Genomic DNA, 20,774 nt, shown 5'->3' on the forward strand with positions numbered 1-20,774 from the left:
GGGTTTGGCGGTGACTTTCTGAACTGTTATGGTGGGTTGCACCAACAGGCTTAAAATTAATCTAGATTTAAAGTGAAAACTAAATTTAGATTAGAGGAATGATTTAATTTCACTAGGATTAATTTAAAACAATGTTTAGAAAATTGGTGCAACAAGATTAATAGATGAACCTTGATTTAAAACAGTTTGAGTTCATCCATGTTGGTGCAACATGGATTAGAAAAACAGTTTGAAGTAATACAGAAATGATTGGTGTTTCAGTTGTGGTTGAGATACAGTGGGGTCCAGAAATGATTGGTGTTTCAGTTGTGGTTGAGATACAGTGGGGTCCAGTTGTGGTTGAGATACAGTGGGGTCCAGTTGTGGTTGAGATACAGTGGGGTCCAGAAGTTATTGGAAACCCCCTAATGAAGATGAGCAAAACAGAACAGTATAAAATAAATAATACAAATACTGAGAAATATTACATTATGTTATGCTCAGAGAAAGAGATCTTTTTTCTTCTTCAAATCAAATTGTATTTGTCACATGCGCCAAATACAACAGTGAAATGATTACTTACAAGCCCTTAATCAACAATGCAGTTTAAAGAAAAATACTCCCCCCCCAAATTATTATTATTTTTAATTTAAAAAAGAATAAGTAAGTAATAAGAATAACAAATCATTAAAGAGCAGCAGTAAATAACAATAGCGTGGCTATATACAGGGGGTACCGGTACAGAGTCAATGTGCGGGGGCACCGGTGTCGAGGTAATTGAGGTAATATGTATAATAATACACTTCAATACACTTTAATGTATTGAGTTATTAAAGTGACTATGCATAGATGATAACAACAGAGAGTAGCAGCAGCGTAGAGGAGGTTGGGAGGGGCAATGCAAATAGTCTGGGTAGCCATTTGATTAGCTGTTCAGGAGCCTTATGGCTGGGGGTAGAAGCTGTTTAGAAGCCTCTTGGACCTAGACTTGACGCTCCGGTACCGCTTGTCGTGCGGTAGCAGAGAGAACAGTCTATGGACTAGGGTGGCTGGAGTCTTTGAGCATTTCTAGGGCCTTCCTCTGACACTGCCTGGTATTGAGGTCCAGGATATTAAAAAAATTCTACAAAATCTAGGGGTCCAAATGATTCCATCCCATCTAAGACCCTCCCCTTGCGAGGATAACGACACTGAGCTTTTATCTCAAATGTTTTATGAGATTGGAGAACACATTGGGAGGGATCTTAGACCATTCCTCCATACAGAATCTTTCCAGATCCTTGATATCCTTCGTCTGAGCTAATGGACTGCCCTCTTCAATTCAAACCACATGTTTTTCCGGAGACAGAGATGGCCATTGCAAACAGTTGATTTTGTGGTCAATTAACCTTTTCTTTTGTTTTGATGTGTGCTTGGGGTTGTTGTCTTGCTGGAAGATCCACATGCGGACAAATTTCTTAGCTAAAATTCCCTGGTACTTGGTAAAGTTCATGATTCTCATTGATGCTGTTGATTTTTAACAAGGCCCCTACGACCAGCGGAAGCAAAATAGCCCCATAACATCAAAGATTCCCCACCATATTTTTACAGTAGGGATGAGGTATTTTCTGCCTATGCATTGTTTTTCAAAGGCCAAACCGACCACTGGTATGCGTGGCCAAAAGACCTCTGTTTTCGTGTCATATGACCATAGCACCGGTTTCTAGAGCCAATGTCGTTTAGCAAACTCCAGGCAGTGCTATGGTACAAATTACATGAAAATAGAGGTCATTGGCCACGCACACCAATGGTGAGTTTGGCCTTCAAAAGAACAATACATGTGCAGAAAATACCTAATATTAATTGGAACAAATGATCAGTAAATTCATCAGAAACAACCTTTTCACAGCCATTTCTTAAAAATAAAAATCTCCTGGGGGCATGACCCGGTGTTGACCCCCCGATATGCAACATGAAGTTACACTATTGGAATCACTGATGCATTTTGTCCATGTTTTATGATAATCTTGGGTATATTAATTCATTTTCTGATAAGCTCAATACATTTAGTTTTTTTTCATACTAAGTACAATAAAAACACTTCAGGATTCTGTGATTCCGTCTGCAACGTGGATGCATAGAGTTGTATGGCTTGTCCACTCTTTGCAATCATTGGTTTTTCTTTGACATACGTTTTAAAGCGCAAAGTCTGATTCTCAGCATCACTCCGTGTTACCGTGGAATTACCCAGACGTGACAATCTTGTCGCGGAGCAATCAAAGCAAAGTGACCATTGTCTTTACGATCAGAGACTTTAAAAGCCATTCTGTCGCACAGCTTGAGTTCTTTTTTGTTCTTGTTTTCAATCTCAATCACCAGAAGAGGATAAGTAATGACCTCCTGCATGGATTATGGGGCCATCTTCTTCCTCCCCCCGCTGGGTGCCATTCGGGTTAGCGGGGGACACTTCACCCCATAGAGTGCCAAACACGTGCTGCTCGTTCGAAAAATGCCTTCAGCCAATTGCAAATCGACCGAGTTCTTTCAATCTTCAAGGTTTTCTCAGTCTGAAGCTCAATTTAATTTGCTGCTCTCACTTCCATTGGAGGCTAAAGATTGAGCAGGATATCGCAGTGACTTTGTAAGGCTCTCTGTGTCTCTCTCTCTGTGTCTCTCTCTCTGTGTCTCTCTCTCTGTGTCTCTCTGCGTCTCTCTGTGTCTCTCTGTCTCTCTCTCTCTGTGTCTCTCTCTCTGCATCTCTCTGTGTCTCTCTCTCTCTGTGTCTCTCTCTCTGTGTCTCTCTCTCTGTGTCTCTCTGTGTCTCTCTCTCTCTGTGTCTCTGTGTGTGTGTGGGGGGGGTGGGTGTGCCTGTTCTACTCTGAATATGTTTGCCAATCTGCATTGTCTGTTGGAAATGAGATCTGTTGGAGGGTCACTGACACACCCACACCCACACAATAACAGACAGGAAGAGCACATCAAGAGCTGTGTGTTGTATTGACATGATTTACCATATCTGGGCAGAGCAAGGTAGCGTTGCTCCCAGCCAGTAGCTCTGAATAAAGACTGAGGAAGAAACTCAAATAATATCTGCCGTTCTGCTGTTTCATAAAACATCTCTGTCAGGGGGACAGTGGCGGGATGACTGGCAACTCTAACAAAGGAAATAATTAGTGTAAAGGATGAAAACCGTCAAGACAGCCTACAGTACAGAATGCATAATGTCATAATTCATTTTAGGCCGCGTTAATTAATTTTGTTTTCTTTGATGCACTTATTTGATGCAGTCTTAAGTAGTAGTTCAAATGAATAACTGAACGATGCTACAAACCTACATCATTTAGTTGTACCCCTTATGAACTAACTCGATTTCTCTCTCGTGTTTTTTCCACTGGTTGGGTGAATGGATCATGATAGGAAGCAGTGGTGTCCTACCCAACCCAGGAGATGAACCATGCCTTCCACATGTGTGGAGTTTTTTTCTTCCACCATAGCCTTCTTCATGTGCGCACACACACACACACACACACACACACACACACACACACACACACACACACACAAACAAACACAAGGTATCAGTACCGGCCAGAGCAGGCACCCAGACTAGTGTTTTTGTGTTTTTCCATGATCAATACAATATCTAATAACCAGGTGCGAAGGGTGTGGGACGAAGGGTGTGGGGGCGAAGGGTGTGTGGACGAAGGGTGTGGGGGCAAAGTGTGTGGGGCGAAGGGTGGGTGGACGAAGGGTGGGTGGACGAAGGGTGTGGGGCGAAGGGTGTGGACGAAGGGTGTGGGTGGCGATGGGTGGGTGGCGATGGGTGTGGGGCGATGGGTGTGTGGACGAAGGGTGTGTGGGCGAAGGGTGTGTGGGCGAAGGGTGGGTGGACGAAGGGTGGGTGGACGAAGGGTGTGGGGGCGAAGGGTGTGGACGAAGGGTGTGGGGGCGAAGGGTGGGTGGCGATGGGTGTGGGGCGATGGGTGTGTGGACGAAGGGTGTGTGGGCGAAGGGTGTGTGGACGAAGGGTGTGGGGGCGAAGGGTGGGTGGCGATGGGTGTGGGGCGATGGGTGTGTGGACGAAGGGTGTGTGGGCGAAGGGTGTGGGGGCGAAGGGTGTGGGGGCGAAGGGTGGGTGGCGATGGGTGTGGGGCGATGGGTGTGTGGACGAAGGGTGTGGGGCGAAGGGTGTGGGGGCGAAGGGTGTGTGGACGAAGGGTGTGGGGCGAAGGGTGTGTGGACGAAGGGTGTGGGGCGAAGGGTGTGTGGACGAAGGGTGTGGGGGCGAAGGGTGGGTGGACGAAGGGTGTGGGGGCGAAGGGTGTGGGGCGGAAAAATGTTTGTATTAGCATTACTTTAAATAATAGGTATTTACCATCCTGTTACTCTGGTTGTGTACATTGCTGTTTTCACCTAACTCTGTTCCTAATACACCACGGCTCTCATGTTCTTGGCCCCACCCTCTGTACTCTGAAACTCTGTTCCGAAACAACAGTCTCTCCTTAACCACTATTCTAAGAACAAACAGTTCTTAGTACTCACAAGAGAACACAGAGGACAGCATTTAGCCACCTCATCCAGTAGATATCGGTTAGGTTTGACACAATCCACCACAACTGTCTCAATAAGGAAATGTAACCAGGTTGGGCTGTATAAGGCAAGCCCCAACTCAGCATCATTGAGCTCTCACTATATCCACTCTGTGTGCATGTTGTGACGGCTCCCTTATTAATAAGTTAAATAACAATTTTTAAAATTAAGTATAACTAGATTTGGTGATTAGTTCTGGCTCTCTTTGTTAATTAACTCAGAATATCTAGCACAAGGGACAGCTATGGAGAGGGCTGCATTGGCAGGACAGGTTTGTTTGTCTTGATATCCATAAAGGTTCTATGTCAAGGATATTTGTGTGTGTTTTTGTGTATTTTTTGTTATTTTAAGTCGTGTGTCTCTGCTGTGACTCTGCAGGAGCTCGTCTATGGACGTTCATTGGTTTCATGATGATGTTCCCTCATCGATTCCATCTGGATCCTGTGATCCTAGTGAGTCTGAAGGTGTTCTATATCTCTCTCCCTCTCTTTCTACATGGTTCTTTCATAGTACAGCCAAAATGACCTTCCTAGTAGTAGTAGTAGTGGAGGTGGTAGTAGTAGTGAAGGTGGTAGTAGTAGAAGTAGTAGTAGTGGAGTTGGTAGTAGTAGTGGAGGTGGTAGTAGTAGTAGTAGTAGTAGTAGTAGTGGAGGTGGAGGTGGTGGTAGTAGTAGTAGTAGAGGTGGTAGTAGTAGTGAAGGTGGTGGTAGTAGTAGTAGTAGTAGTAGTAGTGGTGGTGGTGGTAGTAGTAGTATTAGTGGAGGTGGTGGTGGTTGTAGTAGTAGTAGTAGAGGTGGTAGTAGTAGAGGTGGTAGTAGTAGTAGTAGAGGTGGTAGTAGTAGAGGTGGTAGTAGTAGTAGTGGAGGTGGTAGTAGTAGTAGAGGTGGAAGTAGTAGTAGTGGTAGTAGTAGTGGAGGTGGTAGTAGTAGTAGTAGTAGTAGTGGTGGAGGTAGTAGTAGTAGTAGTAGTAGTAGTAGTGGTGGAGGTGGTAGTAGTAGTGAAGGTGGTAGTAGTAGAAGTAGTGGAGGTGGTAGTAGTAGAAGTAGTGGAGGTGGTAGTAGTAGTAGAGGTGGAAGTAGTAGTAGTGGTAGTAGTAGTGGAGGTGGTAGTAGTAGTAGTAGTAGTAGTGGTGGAGGTAGTAGTAGTAGTAGTAGTAGTAGTAGTGGTGGAGGTGGTAGTAGTAGTGAAGGTGGTAGTAGTAGAAGTAGTGGAGGTGGTAGTAGTAGAAGTAGTGGAGGTGGTAGTAGTAGTGAAGGTGGTAGTAGTAGAAGTAGTGGAGGTGGTAGAAGTAGTGGAGGTGGTAGTAGTAGTAGTGGTGGAGGTGGTAATAGTAGTAGTAGTACTGGTGGAGGTGGTAGTAGTAGTGGTGGAGGTGGTAGTAGTAGTAGTGGAGGTGGTAGTAGTAGTAGAGGTGGTAGTAGTAGAGGTGGTAGTAGTAGTAGTGGTGGTAGTAGTAGTAGTAGTAGTGGAGGTGGTAGTAGTAGTAGTAGTGGAGGTGGTAGTAGTAGTAGTAGTGGTGGTGGTGGTGGTGGTGGTAGTAGTATTAGTAGAGGTGGTAGTAGTAGTGAAGGTGGTATGGTCTACTACCATAAATGTAAATGTCACATTACCCTCTCTCCCTCAGTGACATATCCTGACATAATGTAAACATTACCCTCTCTCCCTCAGTGACATGAATAAGTATATTTCATATTCTCCGAACCGAACATTACTTTAAAGAATCTAATATATAAAATATATATTTATTCGTTCACACTTTTTTGGCTACTACATGATTCTATGTGGTAGTTCAGTGTTTTTTGGTCTTCACTATAGTCAAAATAAAGAAACACCCTTGACTGTGTCCAAACGTTTATTAACAGCATGAAGTAATTTTTTTGACCTTTATTTAACCAGGCAAGTCAGTTAAGAACAAATTCTTATTTTCAATGACGGCCTAGGAACAGTGGGTTAACTGCCTGTTCAGGGGTAGAACAACAGATTTGTACCTTGTCCGCTCGAGGGTTTGAACTTGCAACCTTCCGGTTACTAGTCCAACGCTCTAACCCCTAGGCTACCCTGCCGCCGTCCTAATAAAAGGATTTGACAGAAGAAATACAATCAATATAAAAATAAATTCAATTAGTACGAGGAGAACGTATAAAGTGACAGCGTATAGGTCTCAACACACTTTTACACTTAAGACATAACCAACTTTGAACATACAGTGCCTTGTGAAAGTATTCGGCCCCCTTGAACTTTGCAACCTTTTGCCACATTTCAGGCTTCAAACATAAAGATATAAAACTGTATTTTTTTTGTGAAGAATCAACAACAAGTGGGACACAATCATGAAGTGGAACGACATTTATTGGATATTTCAAACTTTTTAACAAATCAAAAACTGAAAAATAGGGCGTGCAAAATTATTCAGCCCCCTTAAGTTAATACTTTGTAGCGCCACCTTTTGCTGCGATTACAGCTGTAAGTCGCTTGGGGTATGTCTCTATCAGTTTTGCACATCGAGAGACTGAACATTTTTCCCATTCCTCCTTGCAAAACAGCTCGAGCTCAGTGAGGTTGGATGGAGAGCATTTGTGAACAGCAGGTTTCAGTTCTTTCCACAGATTCTCAATTGGATTCAGGTCTGGACTTTGACTTGGCCATTCTAACACCTGGATATGTTTATTTTTGAACCATTCCATTGTAGATTTTGCTTTATGTTTTGGATCATTGTCTTGTTGGAAGACAAATCTCCGTCCCAGTCTCAGGTCTTTTGCAGACTCCATCAGGTTTTCTTCCAGAATGGTCCTGTATTTGGCTCCATCCATCTTCCCATCAATTTTAACCATCTTCCCTGTCCCTGCTGAAGAAAAGCAGGCCCAAACCATGATGCTGCCACCACCATGTTTGACAGTGGGTATGGTGTGTTCAGGGTGATGAGCTGTGTTGCTTTTACGCCAAACATAACGTTTTGCATTGTTGCCAAAAAGTTCAATTTTGGTTTCATCTGACCAGAGCACCTGCTTCCACATGTTTGGTGTGTCTCCCAGGTGGCTTGTGGTAAACTTAAGAAATTACTTTCTTTAAGAAAAGGCCAGATTTGTGCAATATACGACTGATTGTTGTCCTATGGACAGAGTCTCCCACCTCAGCTGTAGATCTCTGCAGTTCATCCAGAGTGATCATGGGCCTCTTGGCTGCATCTCTGATCAGTCTACTCCTTGTATGAGCTGAAAGTTTAGAGGGACGGCCAGGTCTTGGTAGATTTGCAGTGGTCTGATACTCCTTCCATTTCAATATTATCGCTTGCACAGTGCTCCTTGGGATGTTTAAAGCTTGGGAAATCTTTTTGTATCCAAATCCGGCTTTAAACTTCTTCACAACAGTATCTCGGACCTGCCTGGTGTGTTCCTTGTTCTTCATGATGCTCTCTGCGCTTTTAACGGACCTCTGAGACAATCACAGTGCAGGTGCATTTATACGGAGACTTGATTACACACAGGTGGATTGTATTTATCATCATTAGTCATTTAGGTCAACATTGGATCATTCAGAGATCCTCACTGAACTTCTGGAGAGAGTTTGCTGCACTGAAAGTAAAAGGGCTGAATAATTTTGCACGCCCAATTTTTCAGTTTTTGATTTGTTAAAAAAGTTTGAAATATCCAATAAATGTCGTTCCACTTCATGATTGTGTCCCACTTGTTGTTGATTCTTCACAAAAAAATACAGTTTTATATCTTTATGTTTGAAGCCTGAAATGTGGCAAAAGGTCGCAAAGTTCAAGGGGGCCGAATACTTTCGCAAGGCACTGTACATACAGTACTCCTCAGGGAAAATGTAATTTAATTGGTTCGTAACATTACCTGCTAGCAGATACCCATGAACTTCCCAGTCATTGCACTAACGGTAGTTAGCATTGCTTAAATCCCAAAGTACCCCATTAAACATTCTAATTATTTTTTAATACTTAGAAATAGTGTGAAATGTACAGATTTGTAATATACAGCAGTAATGTAACAAACAAAAATCCCCAATTTAAGTCCTGGCCCAAGGACACTTTCTTACTTTTCCAGAAAACCTCAGCACTTTCCTAAAATGATTTAGAAATGTATTGCGGTTCTATTTTTAGCTGGACTACCTGATTGCACCTATTATTATCCAATGAATATCCAGCTACTGGGTAGGTGTAATTACTGAGACACAAGCATCTTTCTCTGGCCCCGGTTGCAGAGCAAACTGAAATACCCACAGATGTTTACTTTATAGTAAAATAGTTTTCTTTTGATCAACAATAATGTTGGTAGCTGATGCTAAGCAAAGCCTTTGGAGTGGAAACAGTGCAATAGCCAGGCCTACTATAAAACTATTTCACTAAGCAAATCAGTTCACTAGACAAATTCTTATTTACAATGACGGCCTACCGGGAACAGTGGGTTAACTGCCTTGCTCAGGGGCAGAACGACATATTTTTACCTTGTCAGCTCGGGATTCGATCCAGCAACCTTTCGGTGACTGACCCAACACGCTAACCACTAGGCTACCTGCCGCCCCTAGTTAATGCTCTGACGCTATCAAGTTAATCTCAAATCCTAATGGAGTGCAAAAGTCTCATGTCTGAAGTCACAGGATCATTCATAATGATCTAAGAAATCCAGTCCATTAGGTAAGTCATAATCCTGTTCTCTGTCAGACTCAGGAATCAGGTCCTCTTCAAGGCAGATGATGGAGATGATATCATGGCGGTCTTCACAGGGACTGGTTGTGAGGGACAGGGCCTGCTGGGGGAACACCCTGACAGGTACTGGAAAATCAACCCAATCGCGAAAGTTGTTAGCACTTTGTCCAGGGGTTGTAAACTACTTGTACATCAAGGGGCCTAACGCCACAGAAACAGGAGATAGGCATCTGCCCTATGGGCCATTCTGGCTCGCACAAGGCAACTGATGCATTTTATTCATCCATTAACAGATGCCTGTTAATTTTGGCACTTTTTATTTATTTAATCTAATCTGAATAATTTAGACTAAAAATAAATAGATTAAATAGCATTGTAATTTTTGTTATTTGAACAATGATTTAGTCTAGTTTTTTCAAAATCATGAAAACAGGGTCATATTAGTTAACTAAATGCCCTCTGTTTTTGTCACATCACATTTGTAATGCCTCATTAACCTATAGTAAACATACAATGCCATCGGAAAGTATTCAAACCCTCGACATATTCGTCTTGGGTATGTCTGTATCAGCTTTGCACATCTGGATTTGGAGATTTTTCTCCAATTCTTCCATGCATCTCAAGGACCATAAAAGTAAATTGGATGCACCTGAACTCAGTTTGGAGTTTCATACCAAAGGATTGTGAATACTTAATAGTTAAGAAAATTAGATCTGTAATTAATTTTCAATAAATTTGCTAACATTTCTAGAAACATGTTTTCACTTTGTCATTATGGGGTATCGTGTGTAGATGGGTGAAAAATACATGTAATCCATTTAGAATAGGCTGTAACAACATCAAAACAGAGACACTGTGTGTTTACTATAGGTAAAGGAGGTATTATAAACTGTGATGAGACTCAAATTGGACTAAAATGAAAAGGGCATTTAGTTGACAGGCATCCATATGAACAGACGCTGTTATCACTTGAAACAACACATCTATGATCACTGTATCCGTGGAAAGACGTACCTCACAATAGTGGTCTGGTAACCGTAGTGGGGGCTGAAGGAACTGTTTGATTTTCTTATGGTGCCTGTAGATGAAGAGCATAAGGCCCACTACCATGACACCCAACAGGATGGTAGAGGTCACACCGATCGCCACAATCTTCTTTTTCTGTGTCCGTTCTGTACAAGAAGATAACACACATCTCACACAGAGAAATAGGGAGCGATATAGATATATCCATCTATCAATATAGATTCATATAGACACAGTTGAAGTCGGAAGTTTACATACACTTAGGTTGGAGTGATTAACTCGTTATTCAACCACTTCACAAATTTCTTATTAACAAACTATAGTTTTGGCAAGTCGGTTAGGACATCTACTTTGTGCATGACACAAATAATCTTTCCAACAATTGTTTACAGACAGATTATTTAACTTGTAATTCACTGTATCACAATTCCAGTGGGTCAGAAGTTTACATACGCTAAGTTGAATGTGGAGGAACCGCGTTCTGTCTCTTAGAGATGAACGTACTTTGGTGCGAAAAGTGCGAATCAATCCCAAAACAACAGCAAAGAACCTTGTGAAGATGCTGGAGGAAACAGGTACAAAAGTATCTGTATCCACAGCAAAACAAGTCCTACATCAATATAACCTGAAAGACCGCTCAGCAAGGATGAAGCCACTGCTCCAAAACAGCCATAAAAAAGCCAGACTAAGGTTTGCAACTGCACATGGGGACAAAGATCGTACTTTTTGGAGAAATGTCCTCTGATCTGATGAAACAAAAATAGAACTGTTTGGCCATAATGACCATCGTTATGTTTGGAGGAAAAAGGGGAAGGCTTGCAAGCCGAAGAACACCATTGGCCCAGCGTCATCCAGGTTAGGGGATGTCCTTGTCCCATCACGCACTACTGACTCCTGTGGCAGGCCGGGCACAGTGCATGCTGACACGGTTGCCAGATGTTTCCTTCGGTGCGGCTGGCTTCCGGGTTATGTGGGCATTGTGTCAAGAAGCAGTGCGGATTGCCTGAAATATCAGTCTCTTTACTCAGTACTTGAAGCATGGAGGAGGTGGTGTGGGATTGCTTTGCTGGTGACACTGTCCGTCATTTATTTAGAATTCAAGGTACACTTAAACAGCATTCTGCAGTGATACGCCATCCCATCTGGTTTGCGCTTAGTGGGACTATCATTTGTTTTTCTACAGGACAATGACCCAAAACACACCTCCAGGCTGTGTAAGGGCTATTTGACCAAGAAAGAGGGTGACGGAGTGCTGCATCAGATGACCTGGCCTCCACAATCACCCAACCTCAACCCAATTGAGATGGTTTGGGATGAGTTGGACCGCAGAGTGAAGGAAAAGCCACCAACAAGTGCTTAGCATATGTGGGAACTCCTTTAAGACTGTTGGGAAAGCATTCCAGGTCTAGCTAGTTGAGAGAATGCCAAGAGTGTGCAAAGCTGTCATCAAGGCAAAGGGTGGCTACTTTGAAGAATCTCAAATATAAATATCTGTTCAACACTTTTTTGGTTACTACATGATTCCATATGTGTTATTTCATAGTTTTGATGTCTTCACTATTATTCTACAATGTAGAAAATAGTACAAATAAAGAAAAACCCTTGAATGAGTAGGTGTGTCCAAACTTTTTTACATTTTTGCAAGATTCGGTTTTTTTTTTAATAAAAGGCTGTAACGTACCAAAATGAGGAAAAAGCCAAGGTTGGTGGCAGTGGTGTAATGGTGTGGGGGATTTATTTTTCATGGCACGCATTAGGCCTATTGATACCAATTTGGAAATGTTTCCATGCCCCGAAGAAGTCAGGCTGTTCTGGATGTATTATGGAGTATTTTGTGTAGATTGACGAGGGGGGGAAAAAGTATGTAATCAATTTTAGAATAAGGCTGTAACGTAAACAAAATGTGGAAATAGTCCAGGGGTATGAGTACTTCCCGAATGCACGGCCACGTGACTCACTGTCTGTAGGAGCGAACCATTTTCGCAAACAAGGTGGTGTACTTAAAACTGTCCTTTGAGTGATTTGAGAGAGAGAATGAGGAGTTACTAGGCGAACTGTTATCATTAGAACAGTGGTTTCCAAACTTCTTATCATCCCGTACCACTTCAAACATTCAACCTCCAGCTGCGCACCCCCTCTAGAACCAGGGTCAGCTGTATCCCCTCTAGAACCAGGGTCAGCGCACTCTCAAATGTTTTGTTTTTTTTGCGATCATTGTAAGCCTGCCACACACACACACACACACACACACACACACACACACACACACACACACACACACAACGATACATTTATTAAACACAAGAATGAGTGTGAGTTATTGTCACAGCCTGGCTCATGGCAAGTGACAAAGAGCTCTTATAGGACCAGGGCACAAATAATATAATAATAATCAATAATTTTGCTCTTTATTTAACCATCTTACATGTAAAACCTTATTTGTTCATCAAAAATGGTGAATAACTCACCACAGGTTAATGAGAAGGGTGTGTTTGAAAGGATGCACATAACTCTGCACTGTTAGGTTGTATTAGAGAGAGTCTCAGACTTAAATCATTTTCCACACAGTCTGTGCCTGTATTTTTTTATGCTAGTGAGGGCCGAGAATCCATTCTCACATAGGTACGTGGTTGCAAAGGGCATCAGTGTCTTAACAGCGCGATTTGCCAAGGCAGGATACTCTGAGCGCAGCCCAATCCAGAAATCTGGCAGTGGCTTCAGATTAAATACAATTTTCACAGAACCGCTTGTTGCAATTGTTCAGATATCGGTAAGTGGACTGGAGGCAAGGCATGATTAGGAATCCAGTTATTTCTGTCATCCTTTTCGGGAAAGTAACAGCGTAATTACACACCCAACTCACTCAGGTGCGTCGCTATATCACATTTGACATTGTCCGTAAGCTTGAGTTCATTTGCACACAACAACAAACAATCATACAATGATGGAAAGACCTGGAGAAGAGCTCCAAATTCTTAATCACAGCCTCAATTTTGTCCCGTACATTGATAATAGTTGCGGAGAGTCCCTGTAATCCTAGATTCAGATCATTCAGGCGAGAAAAACCTCACCCAGATAGGCCAGTCGTGTGAGAAACTCATCATCAGACAAGTGAAAATTATGGTCAGTAAAGAAAACTTTAAGCTCGTCTCTCAATAAAAAAAAAAAAACATGTCAACACTTTGCCCCTTGATAACCAGCGCACTTCTGTATGTTGTAAAAGCGTTACATGGTCGCTGCACATATCATTGCATAGTGCAGAAAATACACAAGAGTTTAGGGGCCTTGCTTTAACAAACTTAACCATTTTCACTGTAGTGTCCAAAACATCTTTCAAGCTGCCAGGCATTCCCTTGACAGCAAGAGCCTCTCGGTGGATGCTGCAGTCTACCCAAGTGGCATCGGGAGCAACTGCTTGCACGCCACTGTCTCCCTGTCATGGCTTTCGCGCCATCAGTACAGATACCAACATGAGCAGCAGCTACATCTGGCTACCTACGGAACATTAGTGGAATTCCCGCGAGAGAGTAACGGTTAATGTGATTGGATGAGTAACGGTTAATGTGATTGGATGTTAATTATTTGACAAGGCTACCTGTATTTGACATTGTGTTGTTATTTCGCTGAACACCAGATGGTTTCATTTTATTGTTGGCAGTGAAATAAGGCTACCCAGGCGAGAGAAAAACTCACCCAAATGTATAGCCCCGTTGTAAAATATAAAATTAACTGTTTGAAAATGTGAAGAATATATATTTTTTGGGGGTACCCCAGTTTGGGAATACCTGCATTAGAGGATAGGATAACGGTAACAGCAAGTCAACTAATACAGAGAAAGCCTGGATGAGCCTCACCTGACTCTGGGATGGACTCACAATGTTGAACACTGGGGGTTCCAAAGGGTTTTTGGTAACATAAATACCGGACCTGTACACAGTACCTCCGGCCCACATCCAGACGTTCGATGGTCTTAAGGGATGTGGAGGTGTAAAGATCCTGCTAAAACAAGGGTAGAGAGAGAGGCACATCAACTCATCTTTGAGCACACTAACATCCTACAGTGGGGATCACCAAAACGCCTGATAACTTCCCAATTAATTTCCCAAACCTTGGATGAATACGGTGTTTCAGTGCTGGATAAAGAAAACCTGCATTCATTTTTAATTTAAATGTATTTATTTATTTTAAACCTGGCTTGCTTCCACGTTCCTACTCACTTTGAGCTCCTCCCCGTCTCGGCCATATTGAACGTGGTATTCAAAATGGTCTCCATTATCCTCCAGTAGACGGTTGTTCTTTACCATGTGGACCATCAGAAGTCCTTCCTTGGAGGTCAACTGGACTTCAGGGCTGCAAGAATCAGCTGGGTGGGTGGGTCAGAAGGAGAGGGGTGGGTGTGTCAGAAGGAGAGGGGTGGGTGTGTCAGAAGGAGAGGGGTGGGTGTGTCAGAAGGAGAGGGGTGGGTGTGTCAGAAGGAGAGGGGTGGGTGTGTCAGAAGTAGAGGGGTGGGTGTGTCAGAAGTAGAGGGGTGGGTGTGTCAGAAGGAGAGGGGTGGGTGGGTCAGAAGGAGAGGGGTGGGTGGGTCAGAAGGAGAGGGGTGGGTGGGTCAGAAGGAGAGAGGTGGGTCAGAAGGAGAGAGGTGGGTGGGTCAGAAGCAGAGGGGTGGGTGGGTCAGAAGCAGAGGGGTGGGTGGGTCAGAAAGAGAAGGGGTGGGGAACTTGATTTTAAAATACTGTTGCTCAAGCTTTCGCACCAAACCACAATGCTACCAGTGCGCTGGCCTACTGATGAAGCAGACTAGGCCTTGGACATGACATGAAACAGGCCAGATCCAAATCGTATACAGTTTATCATGACTGAAGTAGTATGATCCGTTACCATGTCGACAGGCTTCGACTGATCTGGATGTGCGGTTCCCTTCCTGAGCCAGGACTCGCACCATCACACATCCAGACTGTATATTACAGGTGGTGAGCTCGGTCTGAACACAGCCTGAAATGTTGTGCCACTTCTCGAGGTCACTGCTGTGGATTAAAAAGAAGGCTCAGATGAGGAAATAACTGTGTCATAACCCGAGCAAAACATCTATCCTTAGGGGGCCAGGAGTTTTTGCTGGTCAACTGACCAGGGACACCGATCAACATTGCCTTCAGAGTATTCACACCCTTGACTTTTTCCACATTCTGTTGTGTTACAGCTTGAATTTAAAATGGATACGATTGAGGTTTTATGTCACTGATCTTGATCTTGATTTAAATGATCAGAAAATAAAAAGTCAATAAGTACTGTGTTATGGCAAGCCTAAAAAACAGGAGTAAAGATGTGTCTCCTGACCCCTCCTGTCTCAGCCTCCAGTATTTATGCTGCAGTAGTTTATGTGTCGGGGGGGCTAGGGTCAGTCTGTTATATCTGGAGTACTTCTCCTGTCCTATTCGGTGTCCTGTGTGAATTTAAGTGCGCTCTCTCTAATTCTCTCTTTCTTTCTCTGTCTCGGAGGACCTGAGCCCTAGGACCATGCCTCAGGACTACCTGACATGATGACACCTTGCTGTCCCCAGTCCACCTGGCCGTGCTGCTGCTCCAGTTTCAACTGTTCTGCCTTATTATTATTATTATTATTATTGGACCATTCTGGTCATTTATGAACATTTGAACATCTTGGCCATGTTCTGTTATAATCTCCACCCGGCACAGCCAGAACAGGACTGGCCACCCCACATAGCCTGGTTCCTCTAGGTTTCTTCCTAGGTTTTGGCCTTTCTAGGGAGTTTTTCCTAGCCACCGTGCTTCTACACCTGCATTGCTTGCTGTTTGGGGTTTTAGGCTGGGTTTCTGTACAGCACTTTGAGATATCAGCTGATGTACGAAGGGCTATATAAATAGATTTGACTTGATGTGCTTAATATGTAATTTATTAAGTTGCATTGACTAACTGTGTGCAATAATGCTGTTAAACATTTAAAAAAATTAATGACTGCACCACCTCTGTATCCCACACATACATTTATCTGTAAGGTCCCTCAGTCGAGCAGTGAATTTAAAAGCACATATTCAACCACAAAAACCAGGGAGGTTGTCCAATGGTTTGCAAAGAAGGGCAACTATTGGTTGATGGGCAAAAAAAAAAAAGAAGGCAGACATTGAATATCCCTTTGAGCATGGGGAACGTTATTAATTACACTCTGGATGGTGCATCAATACACCCAGACACTACAAAGATCCTTCCTGACTAAGTTGTCGGGAGTGAAAGGACACCACTCAGAGATTTCACCATGAGGCCAATGGTGATTTTAAACCCGATGTAAGAGGAGAGAACTGAGGATGGAGCAACAACATTGTAGTTACTCCACAATACTAACATAAATGATTGAAATGAAGGAAGTCTGTACAGAATAAAAAATATTCCAAAACATCCATCCTGTCTGTAATAAGGTACTAAACTAATACTGCCAAAAATGTGGGAAAGAAAGTAACTATTTGTCCTGAATACAAATCATTTTGTTTGGGGGCAAATCCAACAAGATATTACTTCATATTTGTTTTAAAGTTACAACTCTACGGAATCGGGAGAGGCAAAGTTCGAGAGGCAAAGGTCGAGAGGCAAAGGTCGAGAGCCGTACATTGCACTTTTACTTTCATCTCCAACACTTTATTTTTGCATGATTTAAACCAAATTGAACATGTTTCATTATATATGAGGCTAAATAGATTGTATTGATGTATTAAATTAAGTTAAAATAAGTGTTCATTCAGTATTGTTGTAATTGTCATTATTAACAATACATTTATTAAAAATATATATATCATTTATTTTAAATATTTTTTTTATTTATTTAAATTGGCCGATTAATCGGTATCGGCTTTTTTGGTCCTCCAATAATCGGTATCTGCATTGAAAAATCATAATCGGTCGACCTCTACATACTACCTCAATCAGCCTGACTAACCAGTGCCTGTATATAGCCTCTCTACTGTATATAGCCTGCTACTATTTATAACCTCTCTACTGTATATAACCTCTCTACTGTATATAGCCTCTCTACTGTATATAACCTCTCTACTGTATATAGCCTTGCTACTGTATATAGCCTCGCTACTGTATATAGCCTCGCTACTGTATATAGCCTCACTACTGTCTATAGCCTCACTACTGTCTATAGCCTCACTACTGTATATAGCCTCACTACTGTATATAGCCTCACTACTGTCTATAGCCTCACTACTGTCTATAGCCTCACTGCTGTATAGAGCCTCACTACTGTCTATAGCCTCACTGCTGTATAGAGCCTCACTACTGTCTATAGCCTCACTACTGTCTATAGCCTCACTGCTGTATAGAGCCTCACTACTGTCTATAGCCTCACTACTGTATATAGCCTCACTACTGTATATAGCCTCACTGCTGTCTATAGCCTCACTGCTGTCTATAGCCTCACTGCTGTATAGAGCCTCACTGCTGTATAGAGCCTCACTACTGTCTATAGCCTCACTACTGTCTATAGCCTCACTACTGTCTATAGCCTCACTACTGTCTATAGCCTCACTACTGTCTATAGCCTCACTACTGTCTATAGCCTCACTACTGTCTATAGCCTCACTACTGTCTATAGCCTCGCTACTGTCTATAGCCTCGCTACTGTATATAGCCTCACTACTGTATATAGCCTCACTACTGTCTATAGCCTCACTACTGTCTATAGCCTCACTACTGTATATAGCCTCACTACTGTCTATAGCCTCACTACTGTCTATAGCCTCACTACTGTCTATAGCCTCACTGCTGTCTATAGCCTCACTGCTGTCTATAGCCTCACTACTGTATATAGCCTCACTACTGTATATAGCCTCACTACTGTATATAGCCTCACTACTGTCTATAGCCTCACTGCTGTCTATAGCCTCACTGCTGTATAGAGCCTCACTGCTGTATAGAGCCTCACTACTGTCTATAGCCTCACTACTGTCTATAGCCTCACTACTGTCTATAGCCTCGCTACTGTCTATAGCCTCGCTACTGTCTATAGCCTCGCTACTGTCTATAGCCTCGCTACTGTCTATAGCCTCGCTACTGTCTATAGCCTCGCTACTGTCTATAGCCTCGCTACTGTCTATAGCCTCGCTACTGTATATAGCCTCACTACTGTATATAGCCTCACTACTGTCTATAGCCTCACTACTGTATATAGCCTCGCTACTGTATATAGCCTCGCTACTGTATATAGCCTCACTACTGTCTATAGCCTCACTACTGTCTATAGCCTCACTACTGTCTATAGCCTCACTACTGTCTATAGCCTCACTACTGTCTATAGCCTCACTACTGTCTATAGCCTCACTACTGTCTATAGCCTCACTACTGTCTATAGCCTCACTACTGTCTATAGCCTCACTACTGTCTATAGCCTCACTACTGTCTATAGCCTCACTACTGTCTATAGCCTCACTACTGTCTATAGCCTCACTACTGTCTATAGCCTCACTACTGTCTATAGCCTCACTACTGTCTATAGCCTCACTACTGTCTATAGCCTCACTACTGTCTATAGCCTCACTACTGTCTATAGCCTCACTACTGTCTATAGCCTCACTACTGTCTATAGCCTCACTACTGTCTATAGCCTCACTACTGTCTATAGCCTCACTACTGTCTATAGCCTCACTACTGTCTATAGCCTCACTACTGTCTATAGCCTCACTGCTGTCTATAACCTCTCTACTGTATAGAGCCCCTCTACTGTATAGAGCCCCTCTACTGTATAGAGCCCTCTACTGTATAGAGCCCCTCTACTGTATAGAGCCCTCTACTGTATAGAGCCCTCTACTGTATAGAGCCCCTCTACTGTATAGAGCCCTCTACTGTATAGAGCCCCTCTACTGTATAGAGCCCCTCTACTGTATAGAGCCCTCTACTGTATAGAGCCCCTCTACTGTATATAGCCCATCTACTGTATATAGCCTCACTACTGTATAGAGCCTCTCTGCTGTTATTTTTCACTGTCTTTTTAACGGTTGTTTTTATTTCTTTACTTATTGTTCACTTAATATATTTTTTTACTTAAAATGGCACTGTTGGTTAGAGCCTGTAAGTAAACAGTTCACTGTAAGGTCTACTACACCTGTTGTAGACAAATAAACTTTGATTTGATTTAATCCATGTACTACAGCTACTAGACATACTCACGTCCTGTACTGAACCGTGTACTTTATCCCTGGCCTGTCTGTGGCGGGGCTCCAATGCACAGCAGAGTCAACGCGCACGTCCCGTGGAGATGACAGCTCCTCCTCAGACCATGCTACAGGCAAAAGATTCATCACTTTCTGGAGCCTAATACACGTTTGTTTTTTTTAAACAAGTCAAGTCAGTTAAGAACAAATTCTTGTTTACAATGACGGCCTCCCAAAAGGTTTCCTGCCCGGGGATGGGGGCTGGGATTAAAAATAAATCAAATACAATTATAAGACAAGAGAGACAACACTATATAAACAGAGACCTAAGACGATAACATGGCGACGATAACATGGCATCAACACATGACAACACAGCATGCCAGCAGCACAACATGGTAGCAGCACAAAACAGGGTACAAACATTGTTGGGTACAGAAAACACCCACAAAGGGCAAGAAGGTAGAGACAACAATACATCACGCAAAGCAGACACAACTGTCAGTAAGAAAGAGTGTCCATCAGGAATGTCTCTAGACATTTATAGTTAGATCAAAATGCTCATGATTTTATTGCTAGCTAAAGTTAGAAAAGGAAATCCTAGACTGCTGACCAGCTAGCTACTTACAAACATTATGAAAAAAGTGTAGCCTTTAAATCGAAACCGAAGAAGTAGGAATAATAGCCAATGTGGAGGGGGGGGGAATGGATTACCTTGTCTGATGACATGACAGAGAGTCCAAAACAATAAAACGCCGTTCAGACACAACATTTCAGTAGATCGGGATCATTTATGGGATTGCAAACATACTATTATAGATCACTATATTAGTAACAACCTTCAACGAAACCTACATTCAATTCCCAGAATCTGAGTGAAACTAACTTCCCTTCTCCTATCCAATCGCTTAGTCCTAGGCAAAGTAGAAACGCCCATTTAAAGGAACAACCCAGTGGCAACATTTATTATGAAATATCATAGTAAAAATGTTGGAAATCTGTGTAGAAATCATTACAGAACAGATAGTCATAATTGTATTATCAATGAGAGTAGGCTCATCTTTAAAAACAATGTCAATTGAAAAATTGTTCTCGTATGGCGTTCTCTGCATTGGACAATTGCAAGATCACTCTTGATGTAAGAGATGTGATTTTGCCAATGACACTCTTAGAAAAAAATATATGGTAAGTATAACCATACAGGGTTCTTCAGTTTGTCACCATAGAGGAACCATTTTTGGTGCTTGGTAGAATCCTTTGCAAAGGGTTCTACATAGAACCCCTTTTAAATGGTTCTACCTAGAACCCTCTTTGAAGGGTTCTGCTGACAACCCCTTTCTCTTTTATAGGTTCTTCCTATAACTTTTTATGAACG

General features: G+C 42.6%; 2 protein-coding genes across 4 annotated transcripts; both read right to left on the reverse strand.

The window, feature by feature from the left end:
• Positions 1–3,536: 3,536 nt before the first annotated feature.
• Positions 3,537–4,310, reverse strand: LOC121846237 (extensin-like). The gene has a single exon (XM_042320100.1). It carries the CDS (start codon positions 4,308–4,310, stop codon positions 3,537–3,539), a length of 774 nt encoding a protein of 257 aa, XP_042176034.1.
• A 4,692-nt stretch (positions 4,311–9,002) lies between these two features.
• On the reverse strand, positions 9,003–20,301 carry LOC112243284 (interleukin-10 receptor subunit beta). Of its 3 annotated transcripts, none has more exons than XM_024411130.2 (7): positions 20,114–20,301; positions 19,416–19,527; positions 15,113–15,255; positions 14,452–14,597; positions 14,089–14,233; positions 10,223–10,380; positions 9,003–9,334 (listed from the first exon to the last, which is right to left on the reverse strand). In XM_024411130.2, exons 1-7 carry the CDS (start codon positions 20,169–20,171, stop codon positions 9,233–9,235), a joined length of 864 nt encoding a protein of 287 aa, XP_024266898.2. In that variant the 5' UTR covers positions 20,172–20,301; the 3' UTR covers positions 9,003–9,232. The 3 variants fall into 3 exon arrangements, with proteins under 3 accessions (XP_024266898.2, XP_024266891.2, XP_024266884.2); XM_024411123.2 differs by having other exon boundaries at positions 9,004–9,334; positions 14,089–14,230; positions 15,113–15,258; positions 20,114–20,300; XM_024411116.2 differs by having other exon boundaries at positions 9,005–9,334; positions 15,113–15,258; positions 20,114–20,299.
• Positions 20,302–20,774: the final 473 nt, after the last annotated feature.

Source organism: Oncorhynchus tshawytscha, linkage group LG03 (genome assembly GCF_018296145.1).
Source record: "Oncorhynchus tshawytscha isolate Ot180627B linkage group LG03, Otsh_v2.0, whole genome shotgun sequence".
Taxonomy (NCBI): Eukaryota; Metazoa; Chordata; class Actinopteri; order Salmoniformes; family Salmonidae; genus Oncorhynchus; species Oncorhynchus tshawytscha.